General features: G+C 34.8%; 1 protein-coding gene across 5 annotated transcripts in view; it reads right to left on the bottom strand.

Moving 5' to 3' along the window:
• Positions 1 to 2,809: 2,809 nt before the first annotated feature.
• Positions 2,810 to 15,000, bottom strand: part of LOC113809905 (uncharacterized) — a 12,907-nt gene continuing 716 nt past the window's right edge. For 2 of the 5 annotated variants that reach the window (XM_027361580.2, XM_070130524.1), the window contains exons 2-4: positions 7,092 to 7,628; positions 6,610 to 6,809; positions 2,810 to 3,202 (exon numbers count right to left, since the gene is read on the bottom strand). In XM_027361580.2, the coding sequence (XP_027217381.1) occupies positions 2,905 to 3,202; positions 6,610 to 6,809; positions 7,092 to 7,604 (1,011 nt within the window). In that variant the 5' untranslated portion in view covers positions 7,605 to 7,628 and the 3' untranslated portion in view covers positions 2,810 to 2,904. Of the gene's footprint in view, positions 3,203 to 6,609; positions 6,810 to 7,091; positions 7,629 to 8,929; positions 9,083 to 11,081; positions 11,166 to 15,000 lie in introns of those variants that run through there. The other 3 variants (XM_070130534.1, XM_070130514.1, XM_070130537.1) reach the window with 3 other exon arrangements.

Genomic DNA, 15,000 nt, shown 5'->3' with positions numbered 1-15,000 from the left:
AGTTGACCTAATGGTGACAGTCTCTGTGGCCTTTGTATGCTCCATTTCACATTTCTGTAAATCACGTTAGTTATTAAGCTTGGTTAAAAAGTAAAGATAACAATGCTGACGGGTAAAAATGTTTGGCAATTGGATGTAATAATGGGATTGTTGGCGTGCATTGGCAGTTTCCCTTGTCTGCACCCGGCTAGTTCAGTAATTTGAGGGCAACATTTGGCACCTAAAAGCTGTAAAATTGCTATAATTTGCAAAAATATTATAATTTTGAAGTTTTACCTTCATTATATGTGCCATTGCCTAAAATGGGCATGATACGCTGCCATCTGTTTTTTCGGTCCACAACAGCCATGGCACCTATGTACATGCCACCCGTCAGCTAGTGGTTAACAAGTAAATATACAAATTATTGAAAAAAAGGTTATGGTAAATCAGTAGGGAAATGATATAGAATAAGTAGCAATCCAGATTAGGGGTTTTGTATCATGACAGTGTCTGTTGTATCATTTCTGAATGGGAAAGAAACAATTCTGTGTTACTGTCTTTACTATAAATTATTTATGTCTGCTCAGTTGACTTAGGTTGAGAGATGTGCTTTCCACAATCTTTTTCCTTTCTTTGTAGCATTACTGTTCGTGTCTGCAAGTTGTTTCTTGTACCGACAACCACAACTTTTTGATCTTTACAAGAATATCATATTCAGTTGGCCCTAACCTAGTGCGTCCACATCGTAAAGATTAACACATTCTATTAAAAATATTGCCCTTATTATTCATCTAATGACATGTCCCATTTCTTCCAGGTATTGCGACAGCCCTTTAGATCTACACCATGAGTTTCTTTGCCAATGTCAAGCTTGAATTGCGTATGTTCAAGCTCCTGTCTGTTCCTTTACTGGGCTTCATGGTTGGGTCCTTCCTCGACAACCTAGAGACAAATAGAATGACCATGTTCAGGTAAGATTTGGCCCATAGATATTGCATTGTGGGTTAAGGAAGGTCAAGGTCTAGCCAGTATGTGTAGGGTTATAAATGGGAGAGCAAATTTAATATGCTTTCATAGTGAAAAAAAAATTGCCTTCTCTTTTCACTTATGCAGAATAAGACTTTTGTGTAACCATTGCAATTTCAGTTTACTCATTATAATCTTAACCTATTGGCTCTAGGGATGGTATATATAGACATGCCATGCCCACCTAATCCTACCTATTTTAGCTGTTTACCAGTTTCATTGATTTTTGGAAATATATTTTTTTATTGCTATTAGTATTATTAATAACATTGTAATAATTATGTCAGTGATAATGATAATAGCATCTGTATGAATAATACTAGAAAAAATCCCCAAAACTCAAGGAACAGGGAAATCAGATGATGTTACTTGGTAGCTGAACACGTGGAGTCATTTATGTTAAGAGACATTTCATAAAACAGTAGTACTACAGAACATCACCTTTTTCTAGCAGCATTGGGGCAAAATATCTTAGATATTAGACTATATGAAAATTATGTTCTGTGTTATGAGGACTTTTGCTACCACTTGCTAACCGATAATCAGTTTGGAAGTGTCACAGAGTTCAAATATTGAAATAAGTGTCTTTAATAAAGAATGTATAGAAAAAATATGTACATGAATGTATATAAAAAGGGTATGGTTCCCTTTACATACTTTCATTGGTGGATGGCACTACTGCCTATATGCATATGAAAGTTTTGAAAATTGTATAGATTTAATTTTATTACCTATGAAAGTAAATGTTAAGTTATTATGTATATTTATTACAACTAAATGACTCAAGATTAAATTAATACAGCCAGTTGTTTCATGGAAACTATTCAACTAGAAAATGGCATGGGATTTAGCATTGTAGAATGATTATGCTGCAGTCTGTAGTGCAGTTACATTAATTTCACATTTCATCTTGCTTGTTTTGCTTACATTTACCTTTAGTTAGTTTCTCAGTAATGATCATTCATGTTTCTTTTGAGGGTGCTATGTAATTATGGGTCGGAGATGTATTGTTGAATTATGTGGCTTCTGTTAGCAGCAAAAAGACTAATTTGGTATTGTAGAAAAGTCTAAGATGCCAGGAATAGATGTTTTTCAAGTAATATTTTTATGTAAAAAGGGTTAACTAGGACAAATTAATTTAGGCATGCTATGTAGCTATGCATTGATAATGTTCTTTGTTAAAAGCAATTTATATGTCTGAATTTTAGCCTTGCAAAAGATACTCTAAAGAATATATGAATACTTTTAACTTTGTATTGTGCCATATACATATAATAGCTTTTTTTTTAAGTAACACACATTAGTTCCCCTCTGATATTTTGTCTGCATTTCCCCAGATGTAATATTATGTATTTTCTGTACAAATTCTTTTTATTTTTATTATTATTATTTTTCTTTTGTAAATATATCGTTATTTATGTTCTTCACTGTTTTTATTTTAACTTTCAGGGACAAATCAGCACTCTACGGAAGAGAACTGGCTGAGGGAGAGAAACCATCATGGCCCTGAAATCAATAGATAGGATTGTATTTTACCACACTGGTAATTTATTGTAATAAAGTATGGTAAATAGACTACTTTATTTGTACAGAATAAATTAAGTGAAATAAATTTGTTTTAAATACTGTTGGTTTTATCTCATGCCTTTTCTTACTGTGTGGGTATTGGTGAAAGACCATGTTTAATCTTGGCAGAATATTTGAAATTTTCACTTGTAATCAACTTTGTGCAGTTTTCAAGTCACTTCTAATACAATTTATGTGTAGCATGTACAAGAGAGGTACAAGGAAAGAGTGGAAAGTTCTTACTCAAATATTTAATCACACTTTATCACAGACACATCCAGGCAAATCAAAACAATTATACTTGATATTAGCAATACATTACTATGCCCATCATCTATTTCTATCAATCTTTTTAAGCTGCACTTCAATTGCTTTTTTCAAACTTGAGCTGTGGTGGTTCACAATGTGTTGCAAGCCCTCCCGATCTTGCATAACAGACCCCATTTTCTTGACCACAAAGAGCAGGCAGTGTCCAAACTTTATTGAAGTTTTGTGGGTCTCGGAAGCCTTGCCCAGGTACATGAGGGTGGCCTCATGTGTTGCCTGGGCTTGGTGGTTGGCCTTTTCACATAGCAGCTGGAAGATTTGGATGTCGATGTCGCTGGTGCTCTCTCTGGTTGATATTGCACTGGGGGTAAATGGTAGAATGAGAAAAGGAGCTACTTAGGAACTAAATATTCATTTTCTTTAAAAAGAGAGCGAGGAGAGAAAAACATATAAGCTATATTTTCATATATCAAACTTTAGGTAACTTGGTACAACAAATAGAACTCAAAAAGTTGTGTGAAAATGTATTTCTTGAAAGTATTCATATTCATGGCAAGACTAAAATAAATAAAAAATATTGAAGAAATAAAAAATACATTTTAAACAATAATAAAAAATAATAAATAAATGTACTATTTCTGTAGATTGGAATGAAAAAGAAAGAAAAGAAAGAAGAATAAAAAAAAATACAGCAAAAGAAAAGTACCCATATGTAAAAGATGATATTGAATTATAAAATACACCCAGTATAAAAAGCCATCTCTGTATTACAATATGTGCACAGTATGTAAAGACCTTTCTGGTTTATTAAATGTACTCAAAATGTAAAAGACTGTAGAGTATTGTTTTGTGGATTGACTTTAACAATATGATGGAGAGAAATGAAAAATTACATGCAGGCACAATACATAAGGAAGATGCAAACCAAAATAAAAGAATACCTTTATGTCTGGAACTAAAAAACTGAGAATCAGAAAAGAAAAATTAAATGTGTATGGCAATCACGAAGAGGCACTGTGCAGAAAAAATCTTTTGTAAGGAAAAAAATGAAACCAATTAAACTCTCAGATGATGTTTCTCAATGTTCCAGATTTAGGTTATAGTTTGATATCTTGTTTTGTTGAAAATATGTTAATGCTTCCTTTTTCAACTTTGTTGTGAAGAGGAAAGAGTATACTGCAGTAATGTAAAGTACTCGCTAAACAAAAAGAATTAAGCAAACATGAAAAATGTAAGAAAAAATGACTTTAAATCACTTTATAAAAGTCTTGAATGGAGGTATCAAGATTCCTTGAATTGCTCAAATTTTAATGGGGACTGAGACCTCATCCTCACCCTTCATTTTGCATGTAATCAAATAATCCTTGGCCCTTAAGTGGACCCTGAAGGGTAGACGGTTTCTTTTCCACACTTATTTCAGGCTCACCATGGCCAGAAATGAAGGTTATTTACTCTTAATAGGGCCATAAAGGTTTGCCCTTCATTGACTAAATTTGATTTCATTGGTTTTCTGACCCTTGCCCCTCCTTTGATCATGGCTCAGACCACTGATACTAATACCCCCTACATCTACTGACAACACTGTTGCTCCACAGCCCACTACCCTCTATGTGCCCAACCTGGTCATGACCATTCAAATTGCCCAGCTCAGTCACGTACGTGTACCAATTGTGGTGGCTCCCATAATGTATTTTTTAGGAGGTGCCCTGCCTATAAGCTTGTATGTGAGGTAGCAGTTCTCAGATTCAATATAGACCTCACTATACACAAGACCAGATAGGGAACACGGCGACAAGGCTTTTCTCTGTCTACTTATTTCAAAACTGTCCTTCATTCTGCTCCCCTCCTTTTTCTCAAAATGTCTCAGCATCACCCCAGTATCTCCTCCCTCTACTCTGAACCATTCTACCTCTATTCCCCCTCTCCCTCAGTCAAATTCCTTTCCAATCTAAATCCATGTACTGCAATCACTATCACTTCTCTAATGCCTCCTCCTCCCTTTACCTGTCGGACTTAATAACCTAAACATTCCAAACCATCTTTGCCTACTACATCCTCTCCTACACCCTCCTAGTCCTCTACTCCTTGAACATTCATCCCCTCTTTTCCTCCTCACAAGAGAAACTGTTTCTCAGACCTCCATCACCCAACTTGCCTCCAGAAATTCTTGAAAATCCTCAACATGACCCAAGAGAATGTTCCACTCCATCAACCATGATCCAATCCCACTACTCCTATTCTCTCTAGATTCAAAGTATTTACCGATATCCATCCTCCTCCTCTTCAAGTTCACCCTACCCCTCTTCCTTCCACTCTTTTCCATCACACCTCATCCTCTCCTGCTCCATCTGCACCATTTCTCATACTTCACCACATTCCCCAGTTCCCTTATCTAACTCCCCAGATTCTTCTCCTGCTACTTCTCTATCAGCTATCTCTACCCTAGCCACAGATACAATCGCTCTGTGCCCTTAACCCTTTCCTTTGCTAATCTCTGATTTACTTCATTTGCACCCCCTCTTTAACCTTTCCCTATCATACTATCCTATAACATTCTATAACCTTTGATATTTAACACATTTCATTCAAATTGTTCCCTCATTTTTTACCCTTTCTGTCACAATTCTTTACCATAGTTCTATATGACCTTTGATGTCTAGCACATATATTTGTTTCAACCATTAACCATTCACTATTCTCAGATTTTAAGACATTTCCAGATCACCAAAGACCAGTTTAATTTTTCTTAAATAAAAATGTGGATTAAGTTTGAAGCCAGACAACAAAAGAGAGGGATACAGAAATGATTTTGACTCCCATAGTCTCTAGAAAATGCATGCTATTCAGAACAGACTACATTATCCACATAAGACATACTGAAACAATGATACATAAATACAAATTTAATTACAGTACATTACCAAGTTGAAAAAAAAGAAATTACATGTAACAAAAATACTGGAAACTAAAAGCCTTTCAAATGAATATCAAATGAAATTATTAAATCAATACTTAATACTGAGGAATGAAAGATAAAACATCAAAAAAGAAAAGTAATGAACATATCAAACACAATTAAATGAAACAAAATAGAACATACTGACTAAAAAAACATGATTAAGTTAACTTGCTTCTGTTGGGGATGACGTGTAAGTACATGACACGCCCATTGCAAGTTTAGTTTGTTAATTGTCTTTACACATAGTTTGCTCCACAATTACTTGTCATACCTATCTCACCTCTTTACCCTTTTCCTTCATTTCTGGATTTTTTTTCTTATACTGCTATTTGTGATGGCAATAACATATAATAATTATAATGTTTATAATAATAATAATAACAGCATAGGTATTAAATAAAATTTTCCCAAAAACTCCAGGAATGGTGAAATCTGGTGAGGTCACTAGTGCCATCTTTTCCAGCGGTTACTGCAAATGTGACACCTCTCATGCGACAGGAATCAGTAGGCGGTAAACATTTATTGAGTTGGCAGATGCATTCTTCCTACTTTGGATATTTCATACATAATCATACTTATATTGGATATCTATAACACCACACAACCACCACCATTTCCATTATATCACAGAAAGGCGTGGAGCTTAGTGGCCTGTCTCGCTTCTGATCACGAGACACCTTTAGGTGTTCTGGTGCATTGCGTGACACCCTTATTGCCACTGGAAAAGATGGCATAGGTCTACTAATTGGCATTAGGTTAAAGAAAAGAAAAGAAAAGAAAAGAAAAGAAAAGAAAGAAAAAAAACTAACCTTAACATCTGTGTAACTAAAGATGCTGAACAATCTTGTATTAACTGAGCTAGGGCATCCCTGTGTTGCTCTTGCATGTTAGGGCAATATTGCAAAAGAGGAACGAGAGCTTGTGTCACAGTTGTAGAGGGATGCCATCGCATAAAGTCTGTCATTGCATCGGAGGTTGATGTGGCCAGTTTGCTCTTTAGTTGATACAGCTGTTAGGGGAAAAGAGTTAGGGTAAGAAAATGCCTCTTTAATGATGTACTGGATTATCGTCATCAACATCATCACCATTATCATTATGATTATGATTATCACATTTTTTTTCTTTGTTTGAAAAGGAGCTACTTAGGAACTAAATATTTATTTCCATTAAGAAGGGAGTGAGGGGGATCACATACACTGATGATGTTTAATCTTTGGATTCTTTTTTTCCTTTTTTACGGTATAAAATATCAGGTAATAAAGAACACAGATCTCTCCGACAAACAACATACCTTAGGCAGTATAAGAAGAGTGCAAACAGTCTTCACAACATTATCACCTAATTTCTCGCACTTCTTACACACTTGCACCAGAATCTCATCAGCAGGAGCCGGCACACCACTTTCCCACACTGTCTTAGGGTCGATGGACTGCAGCGCATCAAAGTCCAATTTGGCCGAGGTGTTGATATTAGCCACAACCTTTTTCTGTAGAGATTTGAAGTCGGTCGACCCGCATATAATTGTTTCGTTTAGGTCAGGATCAGCTTCTGAGGAAAAGGATGGCTTTTTCTCCGTCTTTAGCTTTTTGGGTGTGTGGGTTAATGTTCTTTTGTATGCCTTCTTATCCTCCCTTTCCTCTTTCTCTTCTATCTCCACCCTTTCTTTAAGGTCTTCTTCTAGGTCCACCTTTGACATCCAATCTCTGTGTTGGCACTGAAACAGGCCTTGGCTTTGGAGAAATTTTTGGCATAATTGTGTATATGCCTCCTTATTCTCCTCTGCAATTTCATATGGTTCAATCATCTTGTTTCCTGCAAATGATAAATCCTGAGGAAGAAGAAGAAGAAAAAAAAAGGGATATCATGACCTTATACAAGAGATATATAATATATTCAGCTGGTCTCTCAATGATGTGTTAATGATACACTAATACATGGTTTGTGAATGTGTATGTATGTATGTAAATGTGTGTGAAAGCTATCTTCCTCACATATTTATCTTCAGATCATAAATATATGTCAGTTACTAACACTGCAATACAGCAGTAAAATAGTTTTGCAATTTCAAAAGTTCTCAAAGTGGTCAATATCAAGCCCATGGGGTCAATGGGATCACCTAAGGACTCAAACATGAGTCATGGACTCCACAGACTGTCAATAAATGAGTAGGGGGTCAAATGGGGGTCAATCAATAGCAAGGTAATAGTTCACAGGGGGTCACTGTATGCTTGTAGATGTCCATGGATGTCCTTGTATTTTCTATAGGTCTGTTTGCAACTATCCATCGATGGTTACATACTTTCACACCCAGTTTCACACAAACACTCACCCACATTTATTCATTTACACTCAATGTCTATGTATAAGTCTGTGAGAGTATGAGAAAGTGTGTATATGTGAGGAAGTGTGGGATTGTCAATGGGCAGGAAGGGTAATGTGAAGATCTACTGTTTTTCTCAGTGCTTGATAGAGATTCAAAAACTGCAATAAATACACTCATAGATATGCATTTATTTCAGTGTATATGCACGTCCGTATAATGAATGTTCATTGGGTCGGGCCTCACACAAATTTGAGAAAGACTAATACTGTGTATCTGTAATATGCATTTAATTATTTGCTCACTATGTATGAAGTAGTACGTAACTCATTACAGTGATGCATGAACACATTTTTATTACTACATACTACACTGGCTTAGGAGAAACAATGATCGGGAAATATGTCAATCAGTAGGTGGTAGGAAGAATTTTGGTTTATACAAAAATCTTTGTCGTAGTTTGTGGATGAGGTACAATGGCTTAATCTTTCAAGTTGGGGACTTTTACGAGACTGAGTAAGTATGTATGTCAAAGGTGAAAAACACACAAACCTCAGTGTAAACAAATAAACAAATGTTTATGCTATCAAAATAATATATATAGCATATGTCTACCACAAAAGCATGTCATGTCATGTTGTTACATCCAACTATTGAACATCACTTTTATATGAAAAAAGGTCTATTAAGCGTTATTTTACGTTAATCAAATAAATTGTTACTGCCACACTGAAGTATCATTTCTTCCAGTTACTCTTTTTAACACTATCATTAAAATCTAACAAGACGTAGAAACTGGGCAATATTACCTTTTCATGTGAACAACATTTTAATATAAGTATTCATTATGAAGTTATACGAAAATTACATAAACAGCCTAATAACTTTGACGACTGTTTGAACTCCGCCAATTCAAAAACAAGCATGGTTTTCGTGGAATCAGCTGATCCATGGTAAACAAAAGGAATTTATCAATGGATGGGAGATTTTGACAGTAAATGAATAAATAGATAAATAAATGAATAAACAAATATTTATATATACATATATATACATATGTATATTTACATGTGCATACATACATACAAACACACAAACACACACACACACACACACACACACACACACACACACACACACACACACACACACACACACACACACACACACACACACACACACACACACATGATGATGATGATGATGGTGATGACGATGGTGGTGATGAAGATGATGATGATGATAGTGGTGATGATAATGATAGTAATAATAATGATAGTAATGATAATAACAATAATGATAATAGGAAAAATATTAATACAAAATAATGACTAATAATAATAACACTACTACTACTACTACTACTACTAATGCCAACAATATCATTAGTAGTAGTAGTAGTAGTAGTAGTAGTAGTAGTAATATTGATAATAATAATGATAATAATAATAATAATAATAATAATAATAATAATAATAATAATAATAATAATAATAATAATAATAATAATAATAATAATAACAATAACAATAGTAATAATAATAACGATGGTCACAAAGATAAAAATGATAATTATAAAAACAATGATAATAATATGACCTCTAGCGGCCATGGGTCACTCAGGTCGGCAGGAAAATTCCACTCAACCATAAACGGAATATCTGGACGTTGGTAATGATCAGCTGACTCGGTAGTTGTTTTGTGCTAATGGTCAAAATATAAAGAGGTGTTGTGTTAATTGATATTAGTGGTAATAACAACGCAACGATATTAACAAAACAACAAAAGCACTGATAATGATGATAATGCTAATGATATTGATAATGATGGTAATAATGATGATAAAAATAATAATGATAATGATGATGATAATTCTGATGCTAATAATGATAGGTATAATAGGGATAGAGTAATCGTGAATCCGAACGTTTTATAAAAGATTTCTACAGTACAAGCAATAATACAGTATTGACATAATAATGACATTTGTTAATACGTCAGTAACGTATGTGTTGTAGTTACAAACATTCACAAACTAACGAATAGATTATCTTCACTAACTGAATTTTACTTCAGCTGAGAGAAAAGAAAATACGTTTTTTTTAATGATATAGAACAGTACATAATCATGCATCTCTTAAGAGTATGTGCGTACTTTACTGTCACAGTTGTTGATAATACCATCATTATATATTTTTTTATTATCGTTGCTAATATTACTATCATTATTACTATTTTCTCTTTCTCCTTTTCTTCTCTCTCTTCTTTCATCGACGTCTACAAATCATATCCTCTTCCGTTACACTCTTCCTTCTGTCTATTCATATTTTATGCTAATTCATCCATTTATTTGTACTGCTTTTAATCATCATAAAATCTATCGTCTTGAAATTTCAAGTTCATGATTTTCAAATTATGACAGCCTGTGGAATATATAGCATCGTAAGGATAGTGATTATTATATGTGAACATTAGAGAAATATAGTGAAAAAATAAAATGATGATAAAAGATGGCAAATGATTACTTCAGCAATGGTTATTATGATGATGATATTGGTTATGAAAATGATTGTAATGACAATGGTGATGGTAATGATGGTCATCATTCGTGATTATGATGATAATGATAATGGATATACTGCAGTAAAATCAACTATGGAAATATCTGTTTGGATAAAAAAACGTCACTCAAATCTTGTAACAAGGAACTGAGTCGCATTTACTGGATAACTATCAGAAATTGTATGAAAATGTGTGAGAGTGTGGTACCATCAATGGGCAGGCGGGGTATTCATGCACGCCCCACCCCTTGTAATCAAAACACATCAGGGACAAGTGTATGAACTTCTATAAGCCTACATGAACCACCCAAAACTAGGCTGATTCTGAACTTCTATAAACGTACATGAACCACCCAAAACTAGGCTGATTCTACATTAGACTTTATCAAATTTTATTTACCTCTACTCAATTCTTCATTCACTTTTGCCTCTATTTTGTTACAATTCCATTTCCCTCCAACCGTTTTCGAAACCCGTGACCATGCTATACATCAAACCCCTAGGCCTTTGTTGACAAGCTTTCGATCCTTTGGCAAGTCAACGACCCTAGGCCTAGGAAGGTCCCATTGACCTCCGAGCGTCGATATCACTCTCTTTGAGAAGCAAATATTTAATAATGAGTATATTACTACTGCTGCTGATAATAATAATTAAAATGATCGATCAAATATTCTTCAGTCTTAGTTCAAATATAAGGGAAAACTCTAAAAACTCCATTGGGTACAGACGATCTCAGATTAGAAACAATAAGCAAGGCAGGAGAGACGATGCGTAAGCTATTATCCAAGCATTAATAAATACCCTGAATTATTTTTTAGTGGCAAAGATCCTATCATTCTGTGCATGCAGATGACCATAGCTACCGTACTCCATGCAGTTCATTTGGTGGGCCCCATTCTGAAACATTGCCTGAATACGCAAGCTTTTGGTCAAAATTCGTTAAAGAAAAGTGTTTTTATAATAAAACGCTTGGTACGACATGCACATCGGTTTGCTTAATGCGTTGGCATTAAGGAAAGAGTGGAGAGATGGGGGGGGGGGAGTTACCTGTTTACTCATAACGAAACAGTGTATATATTTTAAACGGTTACGCAGTTGCACAGGGTTGATACTATTCATAATTTTATCTAATAATGAGACTAGAAACATTTCCACTTTACGAAGCAAGTATTATAACCATAATCTAATTTAGTTTATGATAAATCACTAAGCCTATATAGCTGGGCGCTTGGAAAACCGACAAAATATAGAAAACCAAATAATGATGCTAATGATACTAATTCTCTTATCAAAAAATAGAATGAGGATGATGATTGGAACTATAGTGATACTGAGAATACAGGTAGTAATGACAGTGATAAACTGATATTATAAAAAAGTGATAATGATGATAAAGTGATAATTAAAATAGTGATAACAATGATCACACTGTTAGTAACAATAATAATAGAGAATATAATGACGATATCAATAGAGGTTATAATGAGAACTGCAATGATATCAATAACAGCAATTATGAAAATGCCTATAAAAGCAACAAGATGGCAATAGCCACAATATTAATGGTGAAAAATGCCTACACGTTACGCTGTCAAGTCACAAAGTTCACAAAAGTCATACTTAGTAATACCAATAAAGAAACGGTGATGTCAATATGGACATGAATGGCTTAAATTGCCGTAGCAGGCCATTATACACAAAGAAAATAATTTGGTATGTAAAGAAAACAAACAAACCAGACGTGGGTTACAGATATTCGTCCACAAAATTATTATTTCGATTAAAATTTTCATTCATGTCGTTAGTAACGTCATTTATCTTAACGCTGGATAACCTTTTTTATTTTATGGTTCAGTGAAGGTCTGATAAGACTTTGGTGCTTGGTTGTTTGTATATTAACATAAATTTGTGTGTGTGTGTGTGTGTGTGTGTGTGTGTGTGTGTGTGTGTGTGTGTGTGTGTGTGTGTGTGTGTGTGTGTGTGTGTGTGTGTGTGTGTGTGTAGGTATGCATATATGTGTATGTCTGCGTATGGATGTATGCATGTACGTACAGCATACATATCACCCTGACTGTCTATAAACATGTATGTTAATCAAGCAGATTTGCTCTCCTCTCCACTTAAACCTAAAAATTTTAACAAGACCTAATTTAACTTAACTAATTTAAACGTAACCAAACCCTTATTTAACCTCACGTAACGGAAAACCAAACGTTACTCGTTAGTTTCAATTGGCAAAGGTAAAATTTTCTTTGGTTTGTAAGACTCGTTAGATTCAACTGGCTTAGGTTAAAACATCTTTGGTTTGTTAGAGATTGCCTTGCTTTGACAGAGTGTACACCGTTAATCGTAGAGAGAACTTCATAAAGAGGAGGAAGAAGCTGACGATAGAATTACGGAGAAAGAGAAAAGAGGAAGATGGAAGGGAAAGGAAGAGGAAATTAGGAGGGCTGTCCCTAAATGAAGAGGGGGGGGGGGTCAGATCGATAAATGTTCAAAGATAAAAAACGGATTTGCAGATTTCCTTGATTTTTGTAAATATGACATATTTCAACATTTCGCGTGTTTTGATGAGACCAATATTTCGACGATAAGTAGTTCTTATCGCATTTTCATGAGGTTTACAACGATACATTCAAAAATTTAGACGGTTAAGAATTCTAGGACGAGGGATCAACTAAAGATCGAAAAACAAACAAAAGTTGGATATCTGAAGTTCATTTCCTGTAACTTTCTATTTATTGAATTTTTATTATCTCATTACCGTAGAAACTACTATCAATTCTTTTTGAAACGCACCTTATTGCATAAAGATATGAATATTAAGTCTCCAGGTATAGAAAACAAACAGTCCAGACATGAAACAAGATGACCCTTATATGAAATCGGTTGTTTCTTGTTTTACATCTCTTTTATTGGTATTTTCTCGAGTACATATGCATACAGGTGTATATGCGTATGTGTGTACATATACTTACATCCATACACGTATTTGTAAACATGAGTGAATATATGCAAACGTGCGGATATTAGTGTGTAAGGGTGTATAGACCTACATGTGGGCACGTATACATGTTCACATGTACATGTATATTAGTAGTTATCTGATCAGATGAAGCCTCGTCGGTATGCATATAATTTCTCTTTCGACTTTGGTTGTTTGAGTGTATGCACACGTATTTTGCCTGTTCACAAATGTGTACATGCGTGCACTTACAAATACTGTGGTCATTCGCATATTCGTTAGATCCGTAACGATTTATTTATTTCGTTATATTTTCAGTCCACTCTCGCATCGTCCAGCCACGTGACCCCGCCTCGAAACGAGCGATAAACGTTTAGTCACGCGCGGAGTACTGGTTATAGAGGGACCTTGAGTTGTTTTTGTTCGTTAGAATAACTGTTCAGAAAGCGTTGTTATTTTGAAATACGAATCGCTTATATTCGTTTGTCGTGAACGGTTCTTGTGATGTAACAATACAAGTAGATATCAAATATATGTAGGCCTATCTTACAAGTTTACACGAATATGTGTCACACACAAGCGTTACATTTATTTTTCCTATATATACTGGTAAAACCGATTTATTATAAATAAACTACGTTAAACCAATTATTTAGTTGATACTGAAAGTGTAAATATGCAATCAGGAAAGTCCAACGCAGCACTTGTCTTTCGAGAAGGCCCAATCCAAGTGAAAATCTATTCGTGCGAGTTCAATTTAGATACTAATAACTGTGCATGTATTATTATCGACACTAAACATACTTGTGATTATTTTTTATCTTCGCCTTTTCATACCATATATATATTTTACTTTGTGAAGAATCTTATAATGAGTCACCTTTATCCTCCATAATACAATGTGTCATATACGCTCCTGTAAAGCGAGAGTTCGGAAGGGTGAAAATCGCCAACACGGCGTCAGGGAGACTCGGGAGTTCGCGCCTCGCTCGCTGCCTAATTTTTCGGCGCTGGGGTGTATATTTACGTGGGTAATTCTACACTCGTATACGAATATGAAACTAACCATAACTCATTTTTGACCACTCCAACCCTAACTCCTCCCCCCCCCCAGACAAGGGACTTCATGGAATTTGCATGAAAAAATGGGAGGGATAATCGAGGGAATAATGAAGACAAGGAAAACAAAATGAGCGGCAACAAAAGTACGAATGAAAAATATAGATATGGAATATTTAAGAAAATATCAGTGCTTTTACTGCAACTGCTTATGCGATAAAAGTAATAATGGTAATTAATAAATTCTGGAGAGTTAGTAGGTGAAGCCTGTGTTTGCCTACCTTTTTGTCCTTAC

Source organism: Penaeus vannamei, chromosome 2 (assembly GCF_042767895.1).
Source record: "Penaeus vannamei isolate JL-2024 chromosome 2, ASM4276789v1, whole genome shotgun sequence".
NCBI lineage: Eukaryota > Metazoa > Arthropoda > Malacostraca > Decapoda > Penaeidae > Penaeus > Penaeus vannamei.
This window is presented reverse-complemented; position numbering and strand designations above follow the sequence as displayed.